At 37.4% G+C, this 26,200-nt stretch overlaps 1 protein-coding gene across 4 annotated transcripts in view; it reads left to right on the forward strand.

Annotated features, from left to right (window-relative positions):
- Positions 1-26,200, forward strand: part of CLEC16A (C-type lectin domain containing 16A) — a 63,696-nt gene that overhangs the window by 11,927 nt on the left and 25,569 nt on the right. For all 4 annotated transcript variants that reach the window (XM_064672808.1, XM_064672809.1, XM_064672810.1 and 1 more), the window contains exons 8-18: positions 1,413-1,466; positions 3,926-4,039; positions 8,836-9,064; positions 10,468-10,597; positions 14,685-14,785; positions 15,515-15,637; positions 16,774-16,883; positions 17,368-17,412; positions 18,773-18,823; positions 19,923-20,051; positions 23,270-23,390. In XM_064672808.1, coding sequence (XP_064528878.1) covers positions 1,413-1,466; positions 3,926-4,039; positions 8,836-9,064; positions 10,468-10,597; positions 14,685-14,785; positions 15,515-15,637; positions 16,774-16,883; positions 17,368-17,412; positions 18,773-18,823; positions 19,923-20,051; positions 23,270-23,390 — 1,207 coding nt within the window. The remainder of the gene's footprint in view (positions 1-1,412; positions 1,467-3,925; positions 4,040-8,835; positions 9,065-10,467; positions 10,598-14,684; positions 14,786-15,514; positions 15,638-16,773; positions 16,884-17,367; positions 17,413-18,772; positions 18,824-19,922; positions 20,052-23,269; positions 23,391-26,200) is intronic.

Consider the following 26,200-nt stretch of genomic DNA (forward strand, 5'->3'; position numbering starts at 1 on the left):
ATTTAAGAGCACAATAGATTCAATTTTATTCACCAAAGAAGTACTGCTTTGAGTGATGTGGTGGTTAAAAGCTGCCAGTAGTGCAGACAAGAACAACTGTGAATTCAGAACAGGGTTTAAATTTCTCTGACATTGGGAGACGTGTGATTTCCTTTTCTGATAAGGTAACTTGTCTTCTGGCAAAAGCAGGTTATAATACCTTTTCACAGTATACATGCAAATTTTCCATGATGTTAAAAGTCTGTACCACATGGAAAATACAAACTTTTGATTTTGATACTGGATCCTTCGATTTGCAGAGAAGATGTGCTGGAATGTGATACAGCTGAATTTATTTTTAAGACATAGCCTTTAAATTTGGTGGAGAGCTACTTTTTAATGAAATAGAAACTGTTCTTTTAAAACCTGAACAAGTTTCTGCATTCAGTTGTCCTTTAAAAAATTAAATAATTCACTGTTCGGTTCATTTCTGGTTTTTCTTTTTTTTTTTCTTTTTTTTTTTTTCCCCTCCCTCCTCTTCTTGTACTGTAGTGGTGTTTTTTTAAGATCACAATGCTTTGGAATTTCAGCATGCTTTCATTAGATCAGGTTTCTTGCAAGTTAATAAATTCAGTATGTTGCATGTGCACTGAAGATTGAATTAACAATCGGCCTCTTGTCTTGCCATTGATAAGACCATTGAAATAGAGTGCAGGAGCTTTCCTGACTTTTACTTTCATTTCAGCTACTTTGACTCATTCCATGTACAAAAATCTGCTTGTCCTCCTATTTTCAGGCAGGTGTCTGTTATCATGAGGCTGGAGATATTTGCAGTCATAAAATTGGGCTGCTCCTACCTTCTGATGAATTTGTTTGGTGATTTTTCTGAAGTATCACTGATTTATTTTTAGAAACATTTTCAATACTACTGGTCTATAAACTTAGTGTTATTGTGCTGAAGTTAACACTTCAAGTATTTTTGCCCAATGTTATTTACTTGATTTAAGAAGTGTCTGCCAAGAACATGTTTTTATGATATGGGTAATGTTTCACTGTTTCTGAATAGCTGATTTTTAAAGCACATTTTAATGAATGTTAACTGAGAAGTACTTTTTGAAAGAACAGTAGCCTAGTGGAAACCAATGTATGTCTCATATGCTCACCTCTTAAATTCCAGTTACTGAAGTGACCATGAAAGACAGTAATTAATAGCAATTTTTTAAACAATTGTAGTAAGGGATGTGCTTGTTCAGGGAGTCTCCATTTGAAGTAGTTCACAAGCAGTGAATGTTAAAAGAACAATGCTCTCTGAATATTTTGTAGCAGAATGTGGGATAATACAATATTAAACATTTTAAATGAATTATTAAACGGTGTAAATGGCTTTAACTTTGTATAAATAAATCAGCATTTTTCATAACCTTTTCCCATAGGGTGGAGAGCGTCCAAAAATAAGTCTCCAAGTTTCTCTCTATCTTCTGTCTCAAGTAAGTGTTTTAAGTATTTGTTGTGTATCAGAATAAGTTTTTCAGTACTGTTATGGTTTATGAATTACTGTATTTTTGGCAAAGCCATTATAGACAATTTGGCTTTGGCAGAAGAAGTTTTTAACCTTTCAGTTTCTATTAAAAAAAAAAAGCAAAATCTTTTGTGTTTTTATGGGCAGACAAAGTAGGTTCTTATTTGAGTTACTGTCATTCCTCTGAGGCTCCCATAGCACAGGGTAACCTCTAGAGCATTCCATGACTATGGATTGTCACCACCTGACAAATGATGCATAACAGTCGGGCAACATGTTGGGACAGAACTTGGTACAATGGCAGGTGAAATTTAGATAGATGCTTTATTGCATTTTGAATCTGCCTAAGCTGTAGCAGATTTCAGGTCTGAATTTTCCTCTTTGAAAACTCAACCCCAAAAATCACCAGTACCAAAATCTCACTTTCTCAGAATTTTAATTTCCTTATGCCTGTAACTTAAATCTGTAACTAAGTACTTGTTATTTCTTATTCTTACCAGTCCCACCTCCTTTTCTTTCTGGAACTTATTTTCAAATTAAGAGTTTTACAGTGGATCTTTTTACTGTACAGAAAATTAATCTTTTCTCTCTGTAGTGCATTGCTGTGAGACTGGTTTTCTTAAATTACACTCCCTGAAAATAATTCTGACTTGTATTTATAGAATTTATATTTCTTTTTCTTTGAACTTAAAAGTTTTTCAGTAGTCCTTTTATTATTGTCTGGCCCATAATTTCATCTTTTTTTTTCAGAGCTTTACTAAAAGTGTGATTTTTTTTTTTTAATTATTTTTTTTCAGGATAATATAATTTGATGCTCCTTAATTTAAATCTAAAAAATTGTGGTGATATGGGAGTTATTTACGACAGACAAAACTGTGGGAGCAACAGCTTCTTGTAACTAAAGGGATCTGCACTGTAGGGTTGTATGAGTTGACCTTTTTTAACCTTTTTGATTTCAGTGGAAGCATTGACTGGGTATCACTTCAAGATTTGTGTCTATGTTCTTCATTCTTTTTAAAAAAGAAAATGGAACTAGTCATAAAGAATTGAGAACAAGTTCTGTGTATCAGAATGGGATGTGATGTAGAAAATCAAGCTGCTGTTTCTGCAACTGGCAGAAATGCATCTTTTTCCATCTTTTTTAACCCAGAGTCTGTCTTTGATGGAGTGGGATCTGAAAAGCTGTGCACTGAGCATCTGAGAAACCTTGCAAACTATTTCTGTTGCTGACACCAGGGATACACTTTAGGCACCACTGATATATTAGAGACAAGTACTTGAGAGACTCATGCTGGCAAATGAAAATCCACTCCTGGGACTTTTCCTCCCCTGTTCCCAAAGTGAACATGTGATGTACTTACACCAAAACAGGCCTGTGTACAGTCGAGCAGCACTTTGTGGACTGGCAGAAGCTCAAGTGATTTGGAGGTTCTTCAAAGCATTTTGGAAGTGTGATGAGACTTTCCAAAGTTTACATGGGGTCAGCACCACATGCTAATAATCACTTCCCTTTTGAAGGTCTGGAATGGTGCTGGCTTTAATGAGAAAACCTGTGGAGAACATTGAGCTAAATATTGTCAAAACAATGATTAGATTTAATGACTTAGAAATTATTTGGGAATCTTGCAGCTGTTTAGGGATCCAGCTTTGATACCCCTGTGAAGAGAAGGGATATAAGCTGGCAGAAGGTTATTGTGACTGGACCTGAGCTGGTTCTGTCCAGAAGCCAGTTGTTTGCTGGCCCACACTTTTGTAAGCCTTGGCTCAAAACAGAGGAGTTGGTGTAAACAGAGAGCTCTGTTAAAGCACCAAAATTTCTGGAGAAGTGCTTTAATGTTCCCGGCAGTAGGGCCCTTCCTCCTGCCTTGTGGAGCCACTTTGTCACTAGACCTTAATTTGTTGCAATTTCAGAGCCAGAAAAGCTGCTTCTGATCCAGTTCAGCCAATTGCACAGCATTTACCCATGAATCACTGCACAGCAATTGTGGGCACAGCCCAGAACTTCCTGGAATCCACCCAGTTGTTGTCATGGAAGATCCATGGATGCTGTGCACCATAATCAGTTCGTGTTGTTTCTAAAAAAGGAAATAATTTCTGGAGCAGTTTTGAGTTCTTTGCTGGAGTATCACACAGCTTTCATCTCAAAGCTGATAAGGAGAGAGAATTTACATGTCTCAAAAGGCGGGAAGAATATGAATAATTATTAAAACTAGGTGTCTTCAAAGGTAGAGAAAGTTCAAATAGCTGTAAAGAGGATTATGGTCTCCTGTGTTTTAAAGTAGATTTAATGAACAACCAGTGCTAGTAGTTATATTTACATATAAACTACTTAAGAAGGTCAAAGAAGTTTGTTCAGTGATTGAAATTGTGAAACTGTATGTATTCTGTAAATATGTCTGATATTTCTTTCCATTCTTCTTTTAATAGGTTTTTCTAATTATACATTATGCTCCTTTGGTGAACTCCTTGGCTGAGGTTATACTCAATGGTGACCTCTCGGTGTTTTCTTCTAAGGTTGAGCAAGATATACAGAAAAACTCAGTAAGTGGCCAATTGTCTTTAATTGTAATGTTTTAAAGGCAAAGAAAATCTTTGAAAAATGAAATTGGGTATTGGAAACTGGTAAGCCAAGGTGTGTGTGTTTAGAAGAGCAGCAATAGACTTCAACTTTTGTTGTTGGATCATCATTTTGCTGGGACAGTTCTGTAATGCAGTCTTCTGTGCTTGGATGTAGAGGGAAATAAAGACTTTCCTCTGAACATTCTAAGTGTTTTAGCAGTAAAGCTGATCACCTCTGAAAAAGTGCATCCATGTGCATGTGAGAGCAGAGACCAGCCTCAGATAGATGGGAGGGCTATCACTTAGTCACTGCCCTTTTACCTGCACATTCAGTCCTCTGTAGATGTTGCTAGGTGCTGTTGTTACTGGTTTTCTAAGTGTCATGTATATATTTTCCCTTTTGTTGTGAGTTTCACAGTTTGTGAAATGCTTATTTGTTACTTTTTAAAGGCCTGTTTTGGGGAGAGTAGTAAGAAGAGGGTATGACCTTTAAGAGGCCTCTGACTGTAGTTCTGTCTAAAAATTGAGCATGTCCCCTAATGACTGGCCAGCAGTTGCTCACCAAATGTTTAATTTATAACAAGCAGTAGATTGATTCTCATGCATGTTCTTTCCCCAGCAGTGGCTGTAGCTCAAAGGGCAGATGCTTCAACTCTTCCATCACACAAGCCAGCTTTTCCAAATTTCTCCCCTCTGTGCATTGGAAGCTGTGTGGGCAGATCTTATCCAGTAGCTTTTGGGTTCTGATATTTTGTTCTGTTAACCTTAATATTTAGAATGTATTTTAGAAAAAACTATAGGAGAATGGTAGAGTTGATTGAATTCTAGAGTTGACTGAATGCTTTAAGATACAGCAATCCCTTACTTCTGTTGGGAAATGTCTGACCTTCTGCTGGCTGCACACTGAATGTTGTGTGTGACTTGTGCAGAAGCAGCTTTGTTACAAGGAAATTTGTGGCGAGAGGGTGGAGCACCACTTGTTACAGAAGTGAGATTTTTTTCTTTTCCTGTCATAGTTACTGTACAAAGTTACAAAATACCTATAGCATGCAGAGTGCTTGCACTAATGTCAGATATATTGGGGCTTCCCTGTAAACTCCTGTTCATCTATTCTCTTATGTTTGTAATACTCTTTAGGTTGCTGCTTCTCACTGGACTTAAAGATGTGTCCTCACAGTATGTAAATGGGGAGTTCTGTCCTACCTGAACAGGTAGTAAATAGGAGGGCCTTGGCTTTCTGCAGTGGCCCCTTAGAGAAACTGCTGGAGGTGGAGCTTTGTTACAGAGAGTGCAGAGTGCTGGATGGGGGAAAAACTTCCATGGGAGAAACTTTCATTTTTAGTAAATTAAACTGTATTCTTCAATGAAACCATGGAGGGGAGAACCTGTACTGTGAGAAAGCCCACTGGTGGAGGTTGGTTATGTGCAGAAAGAGTGGGATGATCTTCACCAGAGGAGATCCATGCCCTGCTTCCAGGGAGAGAAGCTGTCATGTGAGCTGCTCTCTGTCAATGTGTATGAACAACTGCTGCATGTAGGGCTTGGTATTTTCTACTGATACACAGCTCAGTGCAGTGAGTCAGCTGTAGATATGGAGGCACAGTCAAGGTGAGGCAGTTTCTTGTTGCTTTGTGATGGGGCAGAACAGAAAGTTGATTTTTGAGCATTGTGAGCCATTTCAGGGGCTGTTCTTTGGACCATAAGGTGTATCAGTATCATTGCTAAGTTATTACTGTGGTGTTTTCTGTTGCAAAAAAATTGCAAATTTCTATTGAATACTGGAAGCTATTTTAGAAGTTACTTTAGAATTACTTGTTTTGAGATAGTAGAGAAAAGTGATGAGTAAGTTTTTTAATTTGCTTTTTATCTGAGTGCAGAATTGTGTTTATTCGTAAATCAGACCCAAAGTTATCTTTTACTTCCTTTTTGCTCTAACTTCTCATGATAACCACTCTGATAATCTCCTAAGCTCGTTGTTTTGGGGATGTAACTGAGATGTCTTGATATGTCTAAGCTGAAGTGTAACTGACAGTTTCTAAAACCTGAAGTAAGTAGAAGCTCATATCTGTGTTCATCTTCCTATTAAGGTGAATTGAAGTGGAAACACAGTAAGGACTGAGATTACGAGAAGCAGAGTCACATGTCCTCTTCCTAGGAGACTAAATGAGTAAAGAACACTTAACAAAAACAAAAGCTGAGAAGGGTTGCAGTTGCTGTGTATAAATGCAAAATATCCTGAGTGATTTAGGACGAAGAGCAGTGGTGGTTGTCACGACAGGAACAATTCATATCTTAGGAACTGACAATAACCTACCCATGGAGATCTGCTGAACATCGTAGGGCAGTAAGAATTGCTTGACCTCCATTGAACAGGTTCTCCACCTCAAACTATAGCAAATTAAGATACACTTTTATTTTTCCCTATTTTTTCCCTGTATTTCTGTTTTTAGGTGTCATCAGAAGAAATACAAACCCTTATCTCACAATAAGAGCTGAATATGTGTAGCCAGCAGAATGTATTTAAACTTGTCAGACATCACACTAAGGTTTACCTGACTTCCTGTGAGATCTGTTTTCCTGCATAATTCAGATGTGGGCCAATTCTACCCAGTGCCTGTTTCTTCTTTAACCTACTTTCCCCTTCCCGTAAAAGGTGTTACTGGTACTGCCTTATCTTACAAGCACACATTGCACAAGACAAACCATCATTGAAAATATGCTTGAAAGATATTTTAGAAGTGTAAATTAGCAGTACCTCAAGCTGTATAATCAACTTGTGTAATAAACCATATACTAGTCAAATGAATTTTAAGTCAGATTTTAGAATGGTTTAAATACATAGCCTTGTTGTGTTTAGCAGAACAGAATATATGTATAGAGGGGTTTTTTTTCAGCATTCTTTATATGGAGCAGACCATGACTCAGTGCATGTCACTGTCTGCTGGTCTCTTGTGTTACTTTGCTCATGTGGCCAACAGCATGTTAGAAATGCAAGTACATACATTCTGCATAAAGAAAGTAGCTACAAGATTCTAGGAAGCAATGCAGAAGTAAGAAGTGAATGCAGAAAGGGGAAAATGCATTATGCAACTTGCATGCTACTTTGCTGTTATTTCCCTGAAGAACAGAAGTTAAGGTGTTCTTCCCTTTTCTTAAAACCTTTCCGACCAGAAGCCACCAATAAAAGGTAACCTGGTCATTTTATAACCTTCCTGTGTTGCAGTTGAATAAGACTAAAATTTATCAGAGAGGCTACTGGGGGCATGTGTACTAGATTTCATATTATGGGGTTGGTTTGGTCTTGTAGGAAGTTCTTCCTCCTATGTGGTTTGTTTCAGTGCCAAGTGTAAGGTGACTTATGCAAGATTTCTATAAAACCTTTGCAAAACATCACAAGACTCAAAGAACCATTTTGGCCCTTTAACTTATAGACAGTTTCTTCCCTGATCTTTCTCTAATCTCTTGGTTTTTATATATAGATGTTCCTTATTAAGTGAAGGGAGGGATTTTTCCAAACTTTTTCCCTGAGGTCTCTTCAGTGCTTATTGTACTTGTGTCACCTGAGGCAAAGAAGGGAATCAGTTTGGTATTTACTCTAGTCTTACTTCTTTTCTCTTGCCCTAAAATTTTAAACCCTTTAGCCAGTGTCAGCTAAATGTGATTGAAGTGTTAAGCTCTGAAAGGTAATGGAGTTTCTGTAGCAGTCTTGTTTAGCATAAACCTGTGCTGGCAGGATGCCCCCAATCCATGTGTTTCACTTCTCAGTGAGAGAGGTTTGGCTGATCAATGTTTATACTGTACTCTGGTAATCCAGCTGGCAGGGCAGGCCCAGCAAGTGAGAAGGGAGCTTAAGCAACACAGCTCAGAAAAAGCTCCAAAACTGTAGAAAACCAAGTTTTGTTAGTCCTTCTAGTTGCAGAACTTCTTGCAGTGTCTTGATCTCTTTCTACAAAGTATTCATTGTTCTGTGTTAGGATGGCACAGATTCCTGAAAATACTTAATTTCTTCTGGGAGAAATTTGTAATTTAAATTTATTTTCTGGCTCTATAACTTAATAATCGGGAAAATCGGATATTGACTGAATACTGTTTGTCATCTTGTCCAAAGCCAGTGATAACTTTGGGTAAAACACAAGTAAAATAAAGTCTAACAAATGAAACTTGTTTTCTAGACTTGGGTAGGTTCTGGAGACCCAAAGAGGGTTATCGAAGGTGTCATTTGTTCCTAGTTGATACAAGGATTAGTTTGGTGTTGAGGGAAGTGTAAGACTCAAAACAAAAAAAAAAAACAAAAAGCCCCCCCCCCAAAAAAAAAAAAGCTTGTGGCATAGAGCATTGGGTTTTGTCCTTGCTACTGCCAAAGACCTTTAAAGGGTGTATTTCATATTAATACACTACTGTCAACACACACTTAGGATTTTGCTGCCTTCATCCTTTTTACGAAAGGTATCTTAATTTTATGTGTACTGTCTATCTCACCTGTTCAAAGAAGGGGAAAACAATTTAATAAACTTCTGTTGATGAAATGAATAGTTCTGTATCTTGTCTCAAGATGCCATACTTTTAATGATGAATCTTCAGAGTATGTTACTTTGGTCATGTGTGCTACTGATGATTTGATACAACTTGCTTTTTTGTATTTTAAAATGGATTTGAGATTTGTAAGTAGTATGCCAGTTTACATTCTAAACCCCATCAGCTGTATGAACTGAAGTTTCTTTATGAATAACAGTTAAAAATGCTTGCTGTAACTCAGTGTAAACTCTTAAAATTTACAGGCAAAGTCCAGTATCAGATGTTTCATCAAACCAACAGAAACACTTGAGAGGTCTCTTGAAATTAATAAACAGAAGGGGAAGAAGAGGATGCAAAAACGACCCAACTATAAAAATGTTGGTGAAGAGGATGAAGAGGAGAGAGGATCTGAAGATAACCAAGATGACCTTGATAAAACTAAAGGTACAGAAGCAAGTTCAAAAGGCATAAGAACAAGCAGTGAAAATGAAGGTGAGTATACCAGCAAGTAAAAATGATGCTTACAATATAGGTACTTCTATTTACTGTATAGACCTAGTTGTGATTTGTTATGTGACTTGTTCTCCTGTTGCATGAAGTAAACACAGGACTATTATGTTTGTTTAAGTCTTTGGCTGTATTTTCTTCTCCTGTTAAATCATTCTGTAAGAACATGTACTTCTAATCTGATTAAAAACTATGAAAGTGTTTTCATATCTTCCTGCAGTCCTGAGCCCTTATCCCACATGCATGCCTTGTACCAAAGTGTGGGTGGGTATGGGGCACTTGATAAGTAGAATTGACAGCTTTGTGTCTTCTCCTGTGGTGAGGCAGATGCTGGAGCCACTTCACCTATACAAGATGGTTTGGGAGTATTTTATGCATGTTTCAATGGTAAAATTTAACAGGTGTGCTGTAAGTGACAGTACATGGTAGATGATGATATTAAATAGTTCAAAACTGAAAACATCTTTAACTCTTAGATTTTTTAATTGTACATTTTTAGGGTTTTTGATGTAATACAAACCTCAGAAGAATTGGTTTTATAGGATGAGTGATCTTACAGTGCATCGTAACTGTTTATTGTACTAGTTAGTAACTATTAGAAGGACAAACATCAGAAACTGGTATTTGTTAGACATAAATTGAAAAAAAAAGTTCTGTAGCAGAATGGCATGCAAGCAATTGAAAACAAGTGTGTTATGCTTTGACAGTCCTGTCCAAACATGGTTGAATTTAGGTTTAGGTAAGCAGTCTGTCAGAGAAGGCTTTCTTTAAATGGTGTCAAATAGCTGATGGTGTATTGTCTACCATGATTTCAGGAAAATCTGAAATGATCTACTGTTTAACCTGGTGCATTTAGTCATCATCTTTGTCCAAATTCTTAAGCAAAAGCTGGATTTGGTCCTAGTGGTTCTACTGAAAGTCAGGTTTGAAGCACTTAGGGCCCAGGTGTCCTGTTTGCTGTAATTGTAGAGGCCTCTTTACACCCTCCTTGAAACTTGATGTCCACCCATGCCCTGCTCTCACCAGCATCCTCACAGAGAAATCTTCTTAGCAGAAAGAGGTTCTGTGCTTTCTTCCTGTGGTTTGTGGGGAAGAGAGCTTACTGTTGTTTGTTTGTTTGCCAAAATGATATGTTTGTTTTCTTTACATATTTTATGTATATGTTTACATTTCTTATCGCATCAAACTCCTTAAAGACATGTAAACAAAGTTCTTTATAGGAAAGCAAATTTGCCTACATCTATTCATTCATTAACCTTTCTGAGGTTGTGGTTATGCCTCTTATATACAGATGCATCAGTCACTTCTAATGGCAAACAGAAAATAGAAAAGAGCTTGTGATAACTTTAAGAATATCCAATTTTGGTGATGTGTTTTGGTTTTTTTAGAAATAGAGATGGTGATCATGGAGAGGTGTAAGCTGTCAGAGCTGTCCATCTCTACTGTGACAGAACAGAATACAACAGATGAAGAAAAGAGTGCAGCTGCTTCTGGGAGTGAGATAACAAACTGGAACAGGTATAAAGGAACTATAATATATTTTACTGAATTGTTTCCTTCCTTGTCCTCCCCTTAACTCTTTCAGTTCTCTTAAGGGATGTTTCAAATCTGCTTCCAGTTAAAATTACAGGGTTCTTCTGCATCACATATAAGGGAATAAACAGAAAAGTGGGAGGTAGCCTCTCTGCTCATCAGTTGCACAAATGATTCTGTTCCTTTGCAAAGTTTGTGCTTTCCTTTATGGCAATTGCGATACGTTAAGTTAGTAAAGTCAAATTACAGAATATCAACACAACAAAAACAGAATATAAATGTTTGCATTCCAGAATTTTCTAAACCTCTAAATTAAACCAGAAGAAGTTTTCTTAATTATATTTAAGGTCACATTTGTCAGTTCTGTATGCACCTATAGGGAAAAAAACAAGGAAAACTCCTCAGTTCAGGGCTGAATTTGGCAAAATTTTAGTGGTAGTAGTTGCAGATAAACCCTTCTAACCTACAGTTTCCAGGGTCCATTAGTGTGTCTTAAGGTTATTGAAGACTTCTATTGAAAATACAGTTTTTAAGTATTTCTGGGAGCAGAAATCACCCTGACTTAAAAATTTGAACTTGGATGTATTAAATACCTGTAAGACACCTTCTCAGTAAGAATTTTGTGTTCCTGTTAATAGGATGTTAGAGAAAAGAAACCAAACGTGCTGTATCTGACACAAAAGTAATTGCAGATGTGTCTGTTGGGGAAATGCACATGTTTAATAGCATTTTAAATTTATTTTTAAACTTGGGAAATGCTGCCTGGTATTCCCAGAATTTCATTCTGTCTCCATTATAGCTTTGATGTACCTTAGATTACATTCATTAATAAAGATAACATTTCATTTCATTGTAAAAGTGAAATTGAACCTTGACTTGAACTGGCTTTAAAATGCATTGTTCTAGATTATTGATAATTTGACTAAAATATGTGCCAAATGGCTTTTAGAAAGAAATTGGCCATGACTGCATTGAATACTAAAATGACTGTGATGCTCAGGTCTCAAAAAGTGCAAAATCCTTAGATGTGATGCACTTGGCAAATGTCTGCAGTTCAGGACTCTCTTGTTCTGTAGATATGATCTCACAGCGTCCTGCATCTACATCAAAGAATGTGCAGAGCTAAAAATATTTTTAAAATAAGGATAGACCTTGTGTAGTGCAATTGGTAGTTGGTAATTAGACCTTAGTTATGTATGTGAATTTTTGGAAATACCTGTGGATAAGCTGCTGTAGCTTAAAATCTTGTGTTATCTTCTATGCCAAATGTAGTATTAGAAACAGTAGCTAAATTTCTCAAGAGATTTGCTCAAGTGTGTACAGTTTCTGCCCTACACTGATGGAAATCACCGAGTCTTGTGGACAAGGTGCCATGTGGTAGTGGAAAATGCAGTGAACATCACGCCATGCCCAAAGTGAGTCTTCCCTAACTGGAATAATCATTCATGACTGTGATGATTGTGATTCCCAGTGTGTTGCAGTCTTCAGTTGTGGACACACTCCACAAGAATAAATAATTTGAAGAACGCTTGTGTAGCATTTGATTTGCTGCTTCTGTCAAGTTGGTAGTAAAAGCCTAGAAAAGGAAGAAAATGCTTACAGAGTTAAGAACTACTTATATTTGAAAATATTTACAATAAAGACTTCACTATTAAAAGTGTTTTTTAAAAATAGTCCAATAGTTGTTGAAAAATGAATGGAAAACAGCACGGTAGGGAGTTTAAAAGCTTTAAATGCTAAGTTTTCAGTTTCCCTTAGCCCTTTTACTGCTGTGAAGAACATGAAAGAGGCAGCTGAAATATTTTAGGGTGTAATTTTATTTTGATGGGCCTCACTGCTGGAAAGTTTGAGCTTAAAGACATGTTTTAAATTACCTTTCTTTTGCAATATGCTGTACAGCAAAGCCTTTTTCCAGAATGTGAAATCTTTGTGCTATGTTGTGGCTTCGGTTGCTATTTTCTTACAGCTGAGTTTTTCTGGGTCTATCATGTATTTAGTCTATTTGAGGACTGTTGGTGAGTGGGATTCTTGGAAGTTGTTTTGGCCTCAGGTTACTGTGACTGGGACTCTGGTAATGCAGATAGAGAGATGCTGTGAAGAAGCATCTGGAATGAGAACGATTTCTCTTGCTTGCTGTAATTTTTTTCAAGTTATGTAATTTCACAAATCTAATTAGTATGCAGGGGGTAAAACAATGAAAAATGCATTAGAAATTACAGAAATCAATTAATACCATGTAATATTGGTGTTATATGAACAGCTACTGATGTTTCAGCAGCTTTGACCTGCTAAAACATTGGCTTTAACAAAATTATATTAAATATTACTTTTATATCATAGGTCACGTTTTAGGTTAGTTAGTGTCTGCTGGTCTGAAAGCAGACCTCGTGTTATCTTGTATTTAAGTGTGTTAATGTCCTGAACCTGGATGTCTTGGTCCTCTTTCTTTAGCCCTTGAAGCTGAACTCCCCCCGTGGTGTGAAAAGCCCCCAGTTTGAAGGTGACATGAGGCTTTAGGGTTTGTTTAACGCTTAGGAAGCCTGAAGGCCCTCTTGGTTTGTTTTCAACATTGCTAATTATTTAGGTTGGTTTTCCTTGAATAGTTACATTCTTTTAAGATCTGCAATATGTGGGAAATTCGACTTAGGCACAGGGAGGTGTTGACCTTGGGCAAAGAGGGATCATAACTCGGTGTTTCCCGCAGAGGGTGACTGTGATGCAGCTTCAGAAATGCACGACGTGCTGCAGTGTCAGGAACCGAGCAGAGGAACAACGTGGTCTGTGAATCTGATCACTGCCTTGTTTCAGTAAAAGAGAACATGGTGGTGAAATGTGTGTGGAGCTGACGGGAAGGTCAAGTCCCTTGTTATGACTTGGTGGCTTTACTGGGGCACATTAAGTGTGGCCATGATGGCGCCACAGGCCTGGAGGAGGTACTGAAGTATGTTGTGTTCTGGGCTCTGATAGCCCTGCTGACCCTCAGCTGACCACAACCATGAGTTTGTAGTGGATGCTTCTTGCTTCTGCTAGCTCTGAAGACAGGAAAATGTTTTTATGACTTCGATATTACCTTAATGTATTTTATTGAATGTAATTTAGGTAATGTAAGGAGTTTTTTCCTTTCCCTGTTAATTCCCTACCTTTTGAAGTATTTTTTAACTCATTTCACTCAGGGTTCTAGACTGTCATCTTCTGGTGATTGTGACATTTCCCTGATATATTGTTTGTTTGCCTGGACCAGTTGTGAAAATATATTGAATTTTCACTTATGTTCTGAACTGGTGCAACTGATTGGATGCAAGCCAGCCTAAGACAAGAAGCCAAGCTGCCTTACAGTCAGGCTTGTGCTCATATCAGCTAAATCTCAGCCATATCTGATCTGTCCAAACGGCTTCTGGATTATGTTGACTTTTGTGGTCTCTTCAGGGTACAGGTAAAAGGTGAACTTGGCACTTTATAACTTCCTGCAGAAGTGTCATAGGCCACATGTGCTTAAACTCAGGAAAACCAAGTTTATCTGCAATCCAAAGCTTTCTTTTTTTCATTCAAGTGTTCCCTGCTTATTAATTTTTCTTTCCTATAATTGTTGCATGGTAAAGTTGTTGATTGTTTTAGAACAAAATGGCTTCCTCCAAACTTCTGATGAAAAATGCTTACTTGTAATAGATCTTTTCAACTCTGTTTAGTACATGAGTTTGGAGGTATTCTCTTTCTTTTATGCAACAGTGAGAGCAGCTCCTTGGAGTTGCTTACGTATACACTTAGAACAAGCTTTCAATAGGTACTAGATGTGCCACAAACAACCAGTAAATGTTTGAACAATCAATTCCTGGGAAAGTATTATGTAACAAATCCTGTTAAAGCATCAGAATTATTGGCAGAGTGTAAATGCAAGGCATGGCTATAATCTGAGTACTCTCTAACAGAAATTTCTTTTGTGCCTGAAAATGTGCATTACTGTAAATTTGCCTCATCCATTAGCTACATGTAGAATAAGATAGTTACCCATTTTTCTATAGATATGTTACTTTCTTAACCATTTTTCTCTTTTTTAAATTACTCCTTTCCACAGACCTTTTCTTGATATGGTCTATAATGCACTGGACTGTCCTGAAGATGATTACTATGCCCTCTTTGTGCTCTGTCTTTTATATGCAATGTCACACAACAAAGGTAAGTGCTGTTATGCAGAGTTAACTACAAGGCCAGGGTTGGAAGAAACTGTAAACCTAAATATAATCATCTTCTGGTTTATGAGATTGTTTATTACCATTCTTTAGAACAGGACAGGGAGATTCCCAGCAATCCATAATTATGTATTGTCTTAAGAGGTCTTACAGTAACCAATCTATTCTGAGAAATACCTCAATATTTTAGAGGAATATGTTGAAGAAAAATGGGATTAATCTTCTTATACAACCATTCAGGGGGAATTTAATTTGCATGGAGGAGGGTACTCAATCAGAGGCTTCTAGTTACAAAATAAAATTCCTATTTTTTTTAAACATATATGAACAGATCACTTACTACCAGAGCAGAATTTAAAATCAGACTTTCATCTTTTCCCTTGTAGTCACTATGCTCTTCAGATATATGGCTTGACTTTCATTTGATTTAGATGCAAACAAATAGTTTTAGAATTTCAGAAACAGCAAAATAGTTTGGATTTCACCAACCACTTTGGGATTTGAGTGCTCTTTTTAAGGCTGCGAATTTTCAGGGATTCATCAATGTCTTCAGTCTTTCTGTTGTTCCTCCTTGTAATATTAATTCAAAGCTAACTTGCCTAGTCTCATATTGCTAATTATTATGTTCTGAGAAAACTGCTGTGGTCTGTTAAATACTTGCCTCAGGACATACTTCTGTTTTCTAATTTGCCTTTCTTCCTTCACCCCAAAAAAGGAATTGACCCAGTCAAGCTGGAGAGAATTCAGCTTCCAGCTCAACATGCTGAAGAGAGAAACTCATATAATCATGTACTTGCAGAAAGGCTCATCAGGATAATGAATTATGCTGCACAACCAGGTATTGCTTTTCCAGTATTTGTTTTCCTTCCAAGCTGAAACTTTTGAAGCTGGAAAAAAGCCATCTGGTTACAATGCTCAGTGACCCATTCCATGGAAATATGACTTTTGTTCAAACCACAGCTCTTCTCCCTGCACTTCCCCCTTTAAAACTTCAAATGAGTGGAACTGGTTTTCCCCTGAAACGGACACATTATCAAATTCCTGATTGTTTGCAGAGTAAAATCTAATGTTTATTTGACTTGCAAGACTGATCTGAGAGCATTAACTAGTGCTGATGTGCCAGTCAGAGATTAAAAACATGTTTATATATGAAGAGTTTATACATGCAGTAACAGGGAAGAGTGCAAGATGGATTTATTTAAGTAAAGGCTTGTCTGGGGAGGAGTGGAAATACAGGATTTTTATTACACTTGATAAATGCTGTTTTCTCTTTTTTGGAGGGGGGTACTGACCTTCGTATCTTTAGTTTCTGACAGCACAGTGCTAACTTTTGAAGTGGTAGAACAGGAGTTGGAGTCAAAAGCTGAGATGTCAATCTGTCTCTTGGATATATTGTCTTAGCATAGATCACTGAACTCAGACTGTACATAATTTCTAATATTGTTTTTTAAAATCCTTCTGACACTAAGCTTAAAATCTCGGTGCATTCTTTCAGTCTGACTTCTCTGGATTCTCAGATCCAGGCTGTATCTGAATCCTTTGGACTTCTTTTAAGGAAAAGCTATACCTTATTAGTATGCTACATACAAAGTTGCCTTTCACCTTGTGACTTTATCCATGCCAAATGTCTCTGATCCTTTTGTAATTTTAGTGTAATTCAACTTGTGGTTGCAGATTAATGAAGGCGTGGGTTTGGCTTATTTTTCAACAGTGTTAATCTTTGTTGCCTTCTTATTGCACGGTTCTGCTTTAAGTTTTCTTCTGTTTTAAATTACTCTTCCAATTCTTTTTCTTTTTTACCCACCAGCATTGTAAGCCAGCATGTGCACTGATGCTTGTCAGATAGGGTGTGTGTGACAGAGGAGCCAAGTTTGACAACTGAGGGAAAAGTAAAAATATTAAAGAACATCAGATAATGAGAAGAACAATAATTAAACTGCTGCTGTTTTGTGTATTGAAATTTTCTTTTCATAGATGGAAAAATCCGTTTGGCAACTTTAGAACTTGGGTGCCTGTTGCTGAAGCAGCTTGTGTTTTCTAAAAATGGCAGCATCATAAAAGATGTTCACCTTGCTTGTCTTGAGGTGAGTATTTTCTTTCAAATTTCCAGTCACAGCATTACTAGCCTTTGAGTCTTGTAATATAGTTGAATAAATTTATTTTATTTCTGATTGCAATAAGCCTAAATGTGAAATTTGAGCTTCTAGAACATCTTTGCATTGGTGGCTCTGTGCAGAAGAATCAAAACCTCTGTTCTGTCCCCAGCTTTGCTGTTATCATGCTGTTTAAACTCCTAACTTCCCAAGCAGTGTTAGGTTTAATTTTCTCTCTGAAATTTGTATGTCATCCACCTCAGTAATGTAAAGAAAAGTTCTTTTGAAACTAGTAAGCTCACATAAGCTGCATTTTCAGAAGTTCAAAATGTATTCTGTCAGATTCTGGGATGAAGACTGTGTGTGGGGAAATCAATAGACAGTCTCTTCTATATGAGTTTTTGGGTAGGTTTTTTAATATGATTAATAAGTAAATTGTGTATGTACTCCCTGAAAAACATTTTATCTTTTCTAGGGTGCCAGGGAGGAAAGTGTTCATCTCCTTCGTCGTTTCTATAAGGTAGATATGCAAAATGCTGTAAGAAAAAGTCCTTTACATCATGTGGAATTAGAAGCAAGTCTGCAGCCCAGTCTTTACTGGTGCCCAAGGCAGCACTTTTTTTAATATGAGGACTCCAAATTTGTGACAGAAAATGAAGTGTTTTGTTGGGGGATTCCTCTCCTTTCCTGCCCTTCCCATGCCACACTGACATATGTCACAAAAGGGCTGTTAGAAGACTCAGGGTTTATATTGGAGGTCAAGTTAGCAGTCAGGCCCCTTTGTTGCTTCTGTTATGTGTTTCATGCAACTGAGCCACACAGTTAGAGCATGATTCCTGGGATTTTATCATTGGCACTAATATGGAATGTGTTTGTTTTTGACATTACTTTTTGTTTGTGTCTTATCTGAAATGCTGGTACTTAATCTTTCTTTCTTATTGGAGACCTTTGCAGCTTTTTGCTTTTTTTTTTTGTGTGTGTGTGTGTGTGTGTGTGTGTGTGTGTGTTGTAAACAGTGAAAGAATTAAAATGATAAGATCTAGGTGTTAACTTCCAAATAAGGAGCAGTAAATCCATTAGAGATTTCAAGTGTCTGAAATATCTTCCTGTTTTTATCAGAATACTTTTGAACACTGTTTGCTCAATATGGCTTCCAAAAAATAAGTCACCTTATGGTTGGCTGCTAGAGGTTCACTCAGCTGCTCTTTCACTGCCCTTCCTCAACAGGATGGAGAGAGAAGAGAGTATCTTGCTGTAAAGATAAAGAACTGAGAGGTCACTTGCTAATTACAGTCATGGGTGAAACAGAGCCAACTTGGCAAAAATGAATTTATTGCCAATAAAAATAAATTTAGATAGCGAGAAACAAAGACAAATTTAAAAATAAAAACAGACACCTTTCCCCCCACCCCTCCTTTTTCCCAGGCTCAGCTCTGCTCCTTCATTCCTGACTCTTCTGCCCTCTCCCCCTGCTGAGTGGTGTAGGGGCGATGGGGAAACAGGGGTTTGATGTCAGGCCATGACAATTCATCTCTTGCTGCCTCTTCTTCCTCACACTTTCCCCTGCCCCAGTGTGGATCTCCTCCTCCATGGGCTGCAGTCCTTCAGGAAAATAATCTGTGGGTCCTGCACAGACTGCAGCTCCTTCAGGGCACATCTTCCTGCTGCCCTGTGGGTATGTGCTGCACCATGGTCCTCTCCAGGGGCTGCAGAGGAATCCCTCTCCCTCTTAGTGTGTTTTCCCATCAGTGTTGCTGTGGTGCTCAGCAGTGTCCTGCAGAGGCCTCCCCTCACAGACACCCTGTATATAACCAAACCAAACAAACCCAGCTCTGCAGCCCTCAGGTTTCATGGTGTGTCCATATTCTTGCTTTTGGAAGGGAGAAGAAATTTTTCTGGATATGTTTGAAGACGAATACCGGAGTATGACAGTAAGTGACACCCTTTCTGCCAAATCCTCAAACCCAGATACAGCACAGGAGCAGGAACAGTTACTGATAGTTACTGAGAACACTGGGGTCTTTATTGCTTACAGGAGAATAACAAAATGTGGTTTTATCTCTGAGGAGTTGTGTCTCTAGTTACATAAATTGTTATGTGAAATTTCACAACTCTTTGTTTAGTAAAGCCCATTACTTTCTGAGATAGAGTATACAAAAATTATCCTGCTAAATGGGACATTGGATTTATTTTTTCCCTAGTTACTGAACAATATGAAAATCTTCCTGTATCTGTCCAAAGCCCAGCAAGGTCTCAGTTTTGATGGTGTCACTTTATTTAGCAGTGGAAAACAGAGTTGGAGCAAGCAGACTTTGAGCCCTTTGCTCTAGGAGAGGTACTGCCTGTGAAGGTGTTAATGGATTACTAAGATTGATCTCAGTTCATATTTAACCTGTAAATGTGTTTTAAAAGTAATTATCTGTTTCAGTTCTTAGGTTAGAGTTCAGATAAAAATGCTTTGGGTACTCAGTTACAGGGTTTTTTTCCCCAGTGGTGAGGGATTTAATGAGCAGCTGCTCGTTGTCTCTTTGAAAAAGCACAATCTACAGCTGGTGTGTTGTAATAAATCTTTTAATATGGGAAGCATCTTACACATATCTTACCAGCCTAAATAACAGAAGTTTTTAGTGAAATATTTAACATTGAAAGTTGCTGCAATATTAGAAACTAGAAAGTTGTTTCTGGAGAGAAAAAGTTATAGGAAACTCTTTATTGTGATAGAAGTAATCACAAATTTAAGTCAAAACTTAAAAGCAAACCTGACAAATTTGGTTTTCAGTATTAGGGAAGTACTTCTTCATTAATCTTTTGGAGCTTTCCCCCTGTTCTATCAGTATGGAAACTTCAACAGTGTGTGAGGAAATGATGAACAAATATAAAACAGAGATTGCTTGTAAGGAGCTTCACGTAAGACAGTTGGTATTAAAATTTCTCAGAACTCTAGAATATGGAACAATGAGTTATATTTGAAAGCAAAGAGGCAAATGCTTATTGTCCTGTATGGTAATCAATGTTAAAATACTTTTATAGATTAAACCCATGAATGTAGAATACTTGATGATGGATGCCTCAATCTTACTGCCTCCAACGGGGACACCACTGACTGGTATTGATTTTGTGAAAAGATTGCCTTGTGGAGATGTGGAAAGAACACGAAGAGTGAGTAAGACTATTTTTCTTACATTTGTTCATGGCAAAATGATGCCAAAGTCCTTGCACAATTCTAGAAATACAAATAATATTTTTCCCTGAAAACTGCTTGGTTGGAAGCCTCATCCATAAAATGAGAAAGACTTGGTGAAGACAGGCCTGTGCAGAGTATAAAACAATTACCTGTCCCAGTGGAGAAAAACTTTTTTCTCTATGATTTCCTGTGTCTAATCAACACAACATGTTCTTGCAGTGGTGTTTTAATTTTTCAGATCATACAGACATCTACATACAATGGCAGTTAGATGACACTCATTAATATATTGTCAGATATCTCTGTCTATCTTACAATTATATTCCTGTAGGGGGAATCTCCAGTGGAAGGCTGGCTGGCTTCATATTGCTCATGTTTCTACACATAACAAAAAGTTTAACTCTACTCCGGAGTTCAAAGTAATTAATGACAGAGATCTTGAGAATGAGGAGAAAAATAGCAAAATATCTGTTTTCAGGACTGACACAATCTGTAGAGGTAATACTTACCTGAATCATTATCACCATTCTTAGGTTAATCAGTTCTTGGCCCATATCTGACAGTGTCTTGTAAGCCTTGCATTGCCAGTAAGTCTGAGATATTATTGCATGACATCATTATTTGAAAAGTGCTGTTCTTTGGGTTTCTTTGCATTTACATAAGTATATATGTACATATATTCAAGTACCCTTGAAGAAAAAACATTTTTCCAGGAATCTTCTGAAAAGGTTTGTTTTCATTACTTATTGTGAGCCACACAGCTTTTGTTATCACCATAAGCTGTCTGATAAAATACAGTGAATTATTTTGAAAAGTATTCTTAGAAAGCAAAAATGCTTCCTGGAATTCTCTCTGAGGCATTTAACAGAAAGATACTTAGAAATGCACATTAATGGAAACTGACTGTTCCATGGTTTTCATGAGCTAAATAAGGAATAGCTTAACTTCTGTTAGTGGAAATCAAAAAATCAATGCAAATATTCCTGTAGAGTGTTTGGGATGAAAGGGGCTTTATCATCCACAAGAAGTCCCACAATGCTTCCTTGTTGATTGTCCTTCCCCAGTCACATTGCTCTACAAGTTTTAGCATTTTCTCAATTCCTGGGCTGCTTTCTTCCAGCTCCCTTGCTTTGCTGAATTGCCATAACAATGTGCTGAACTCGGGGTCTGTCTTGTGACATTGCTGCTGCCACTTCTGGGGTTTTGCTGACAGTTTCAAATGAACAGTCGATTCTGAGCATCCCGTGTCATGATTCCAAAAAAGTTCTTGAGTTGTGTTTCACTGGCAAGTGAAGAAGTCCCTTACTTCGATTATATTGTGAGTTGTTAGCTGTTAGAGATCAGATCCTTTTAGGTTCTGACCTGTTTCGCTATAGAAAGTCTCTACGTGGCAATAAACTGTTGTAGGAAGGCCCAGCTCACATGATTTTGGATTTATATTGATGTTGCTAACAAACTGAAGGCTGTCAATATTGTAGGAAGCACAGTGTAACTCCCTTTTCATCTGATGTTCTTGCTTTTTAATTTTTTTCTTGCAAAGGCTAAAGTTCTAATTTTGTTCCCTACTGCTGTACATTAATCTGCAGTAAATGTGATTACATGTTTGGAGATGAGAGATGTTTGTTTTATAGGGAATGTGTGCAACAAAAATTAATGCTGTCTAGGAGGAAGAGGATTGAAGGGAAAAGTAAGTGAAAGCAGGCTGAGTGATGCCTGCCCTCTAAATTAAAAAACAAACAAAAAAGCAAAAACAATAAAACAAACAAACAAAAAAACCCAAATGCCTTGTTGGGTTTGACTTTTGGGTTACCAAAAATAGTCCTGTTCTTGATTGAATTTGAAAAGTCTTAAACCCAGTATTGTGAATTTTTCTTGAAGCATCTGATAGTAAAAGTGCTTTATAGTAATAGTGTGTAATTTCAGTAAATCCAGAATCCATTAGAATGCAATCTGCCTAAAGGGGAGAGATCTCCCATTACAAAATGACTCTGTTCTTATGAATAAGCCAGTGTTAATATCATATTTTTTTAGATACCCTTGACATCCTTTGATTCACAGAATCATATTGCCCCGTTAGATTTCAACAGCGTGCCAAATTCATCTGCTTTGTCATTTCATGGAAGAGCTGGGTACATGACTTCCCTCTCTTCATCCCTGCTGTACCAGAAGTTTCTGGAAACACTGCCAGGATGATGGCTGGCCAAGCACTCACACTGCTGGTTCACAGGAGCCACAGTTCTGTTGATTTTAAAAATAGAGGGGTGAAGGGTTTTCCCTTAAAGCACTTTAGATTTGTTTTTCCTGATACTTCCTGCAATCTGGGAGTTTCTGGGCATTGCAGCTGTTCATGAATTCAATGCTTTTACTGTAAGGCAGCAGTTAATTTACAGTATGCCACAGAATTACTGTGTAGGAAACTCTTAAAAAACAAAACACCGGAAGTCATAAAAAATGATTTTTTCATTTACTATACTGAAAATACAGTTCTTGTAGGGGAAGAGGATTATAAATGGTGCCTTTCAAAATGTGGCTAATAAAATGATGATTGTTCTCTGACACTTTTGGTCTTTGCATACCATATGTCATGAATTTATAAATCAAAACTAGCTTGTTGAAAGTTTCTTGGGCCTGATGCAGCTTTCAGAATGCTTTGCCCTGGTACGGACCTTCTGAGAATATGAATCAAGTGCTTCAAGAATGTTGTGTTATATGTGGCTAGTTCTGATGAACACAGCAAATTAAAATGCAAAAATCCCCACTGTTTTCTCTCTAACTTGCAGACATCTTAGCTGGGCTTGGCCAGAAAAGTTATCACTGTTTTAAATTCAAAATGTGACAGTCTCTGAAGGCTGGTTGTGGAGGTGTGTGTAGCATATAGGTATTGCAAATACAATCAGTCTTAAAATAATTATTAAAGAAAAAATTTCCTGTCAGTCACAATCTGTCTAAGTGTGCCAATCCAAAAAAGCTCTGCTGCTTCTACTTCATTGAAAATTGCACGTTTGAACTTTTTTCATATATTTTTCTAGCTCAGTTTGAAATTACATTCTACTTTGTCAATTTAAAATGTAGATTTACTGTATGAGAACAAACTCGGGGATTGTAAAAGCCAGGGTATGTTTGTAAGATTCTGTTAAAATATGTAGTACTGGGGGTAGCAATATTTTAATATTCTTTTCTTTAATTTCTCAAGGCAATCAGAGTTTTCTTTATGCTCCGTTCGCTGTCACTGCACTTGCGAGATGAGCCAGAAACTCAGTTACCACTCACGAGGGAGGGAGATCTGATAAAGACAGATGATGTTCTTGATTTGAGTAAGTAGTCCCTCAATTTCCCAAATAGTCTGACATGGAGAAGTCACTGGCTTATTTTTTTTCCCCTCTAAACTGCTTATTACTGCTATTGTTACCTAAACTACCTGAATTGAGATAGTACAGAGGTGAAGTTCTGGTGTGTGTTGTAATATAAAAGCATATTTTCCAGTTCAAGTCTTTTATGTTGCCCAAGAGAGAGAAACAGGAGAATATCAGCATTTTGGCATAAAGCATACAGGATACACATCATTGCATAGATACCTTGTCTTGGCAGGAGACTTAGCAGTGGGCAAAACGAGACCTAAAAAAATTCTAGTTCTGTGCCTTTTTTAATTATCACTTTGGAGATGTTGTTGATGTAACAAATTTTCCCCAATCTATATTATCACAAGTCTTTAAAAATTCTTCTGAACATTAAGATGCCTCCTGTGGTTATGGTTGTTTATATACAAATAGTGTCAAGTAGAGGTTAACATGATCCACTAATGGTTTCAGCTACTGTTTGGATTTTGAAAAATCCTTCAAAACTGACTATCAAAATGACTTTTTTTCCTTTTGTCTGAATGCAATGCTGGTGTTTTATGGGAGCTGGATGAGAAAGATTAAAGTACCCTGTAAAGAAACATTTTAATATTTTGATGGGCATATGTTCATTGTAAACCTTTAGGTGTAGTTACAAGGTTGTCTGCACTATATATGAATGTATGTGTTGAGAGGCAGGGAATTCCACAGAAGGTTCATTCCATATTGCTGGGTATGCTGCCACCAGAATGATATCTATTACTTTTCAGTGTTGTTTTTCTACTGTAAATAGTTTTGAATCACTCACGTGTTGTGTGATAACTGCCTGCCTCAGACTGCATGTGAGGCTGTAGGTGTCTCATGCAGGTGTCTTTAATCTTAGTCAACAGCTCACTGTGCGAAGTTCACTGGCAGCTCAAATTAACAGCCTCAGTGCTTGGTTTCAGGCTGGTAACAGCATTCTGTTTGTGGCAATGTTTTAAATACCATGGCCAAGAGGTAAATGATGGTACATTTAAAGCTGTTATTTCTTTGCTGAAACTGAAAATGAGTCACATATATTCTGTCTCTACCAAATATCCAGGCTTTAGAAAAGTAGCCAATATTTCTAAAAAAATGTTTGAGAAAAGTTTATGATGGAATAATTGAGGTTGGAAGGAACATCAGGAGATCACCTAGTCTAACTCCCCTGCTCAAAACAGTCAGGTAGAGAAAGTTGCCCAGTGCAACTTGTTATCATATTTGAAGAAAAGAGAGGAAGCCAAAATGTGGTGCAGGTGTATGACCAGGGACACATCCTCTAATCTCAACTAAATGTCCTTTGAGGGAACATCTGGGTGGGTCCTTGATTTGTTGCATTCTTAGTAAGCAGTAAAGCAGAATGTCATACCTAACGGGCTTTGTGCTGTTGGGAAAGGTTCTTCTTGTCAAGTGGGAGGTGGTGCATTAACTTTCTGCAGCCTAATGCTTATCTTGGGCCACCAGCTGTGTGTCCAAAGGGCTAAGAGTTTTCTGTAAGAGCTTTTAGTGCCTGCAGATGATTTCTGGAATTGTGATGACAGTAAATTATAAAATCATTAAAGATCAAGCCCTGAGGCAGATCAGGTACATTTAGACCATCTCTTCAAGTGGCTGTTATATTAGTAAAGAATTCATGTAATGCAATCTTTTCAGGTAAGTATTGCATGAACACAGTCAGCTGTTTTCACCTAATGTACATCTGTGCTGCAAGCAGCTGAGGTCTTTGAACTCTCCTTCCTTGGTTGTTTCCTATGACTTGTATTTTTCTTTGAGTAAGTCCACAGAACTCTTGGATCCATGTCTTGAAGGTGTAGTGTCCAAACTGGCTACAGGCTTCATTTTGCATGAGGAAAAATTAGGCACTGCAGTTACTCTCAGGAAGGACAGCACATTTCTTTGCAGCAGTGTCATATGAGTATTGAATGGCCTTTCAGCCTGGGATTCACTTTAATCCCCAGATCAAATTTTCAGTTTCAAACTGAATTTTACTGGGCTTGGTATTTTCCTCTAAATGTGTTAGCTATGTGTTGTATAACTGTTTCATAGTATAGCTGTGAGTATTCTCAGATCAGTTCACTGGAAATATGTTTAACTACACTTTCCCTTCTGTTTTTGTCATCAAGGATGATGTAGCTTTTGACCTTTCAGCAGCTGTGAGCTGAAATGGCCTTCACTCAGTTGTATAAACTCAAAGGATTCCTGAAACAGATGCCTAATAAATGAGTAATTTTTCCTTCTGTTCTTTGATAAATTTTTACAGTTTTACTTCAAGTTTTTGTCAGATCTGAAATGAAAACTTTCAGCTCTGGAAAGCAACTTCTGCCCCTTAAGTTCTTTACCTGAAGTACATTTTTGTAGTCGGGCAGTTGAATTTGTACAGCAATAATTCCAGGTATTTTAATCTGCTTGCTGTTGCACTGAAAACTTTATAAATATTGACATGGATTTTCTTGTTTTATTCCGTTTCTGTGGCTTGTCTTTTATTGTTCAGATTATTAGAATGCCAGTGGCACAATAATATTCAGTAGGATTCAGTTGCCTACTTTGCCATTTTAGATCTCCTCTAAGATTCTCTGCCTGGTGTCTCAGCTCTTTCTCTAAACAGGAATAAATCTTCCACAGGCTCCTCTAGTAATATTTGCCAATCCTGTATGGATTTCTTGAGCCTTCTAGGGCTGTGAGAAGGTAATAGCAATCAATCCTCGTGTAACTGTATCACGTCCTGTATGTATTGCATTTATTGATTAAACTTGTTTTCTCAAATTTCA

This window comes from Pseudopipra pipra, chromosome 16 (assembly GCF_036250125.1).
Source record: "Pseudopipra pipra isolate bDixPip1 chromosome 16, bDixPip1.hap1, whole genome shotgun sequence".
NCBI classification, from domain to species: Eukaryota; Metazoa; Chordata; class Aves; order Passeriformes; family Pipridae; genus Pseudopipra; species Pseudopipra pipra.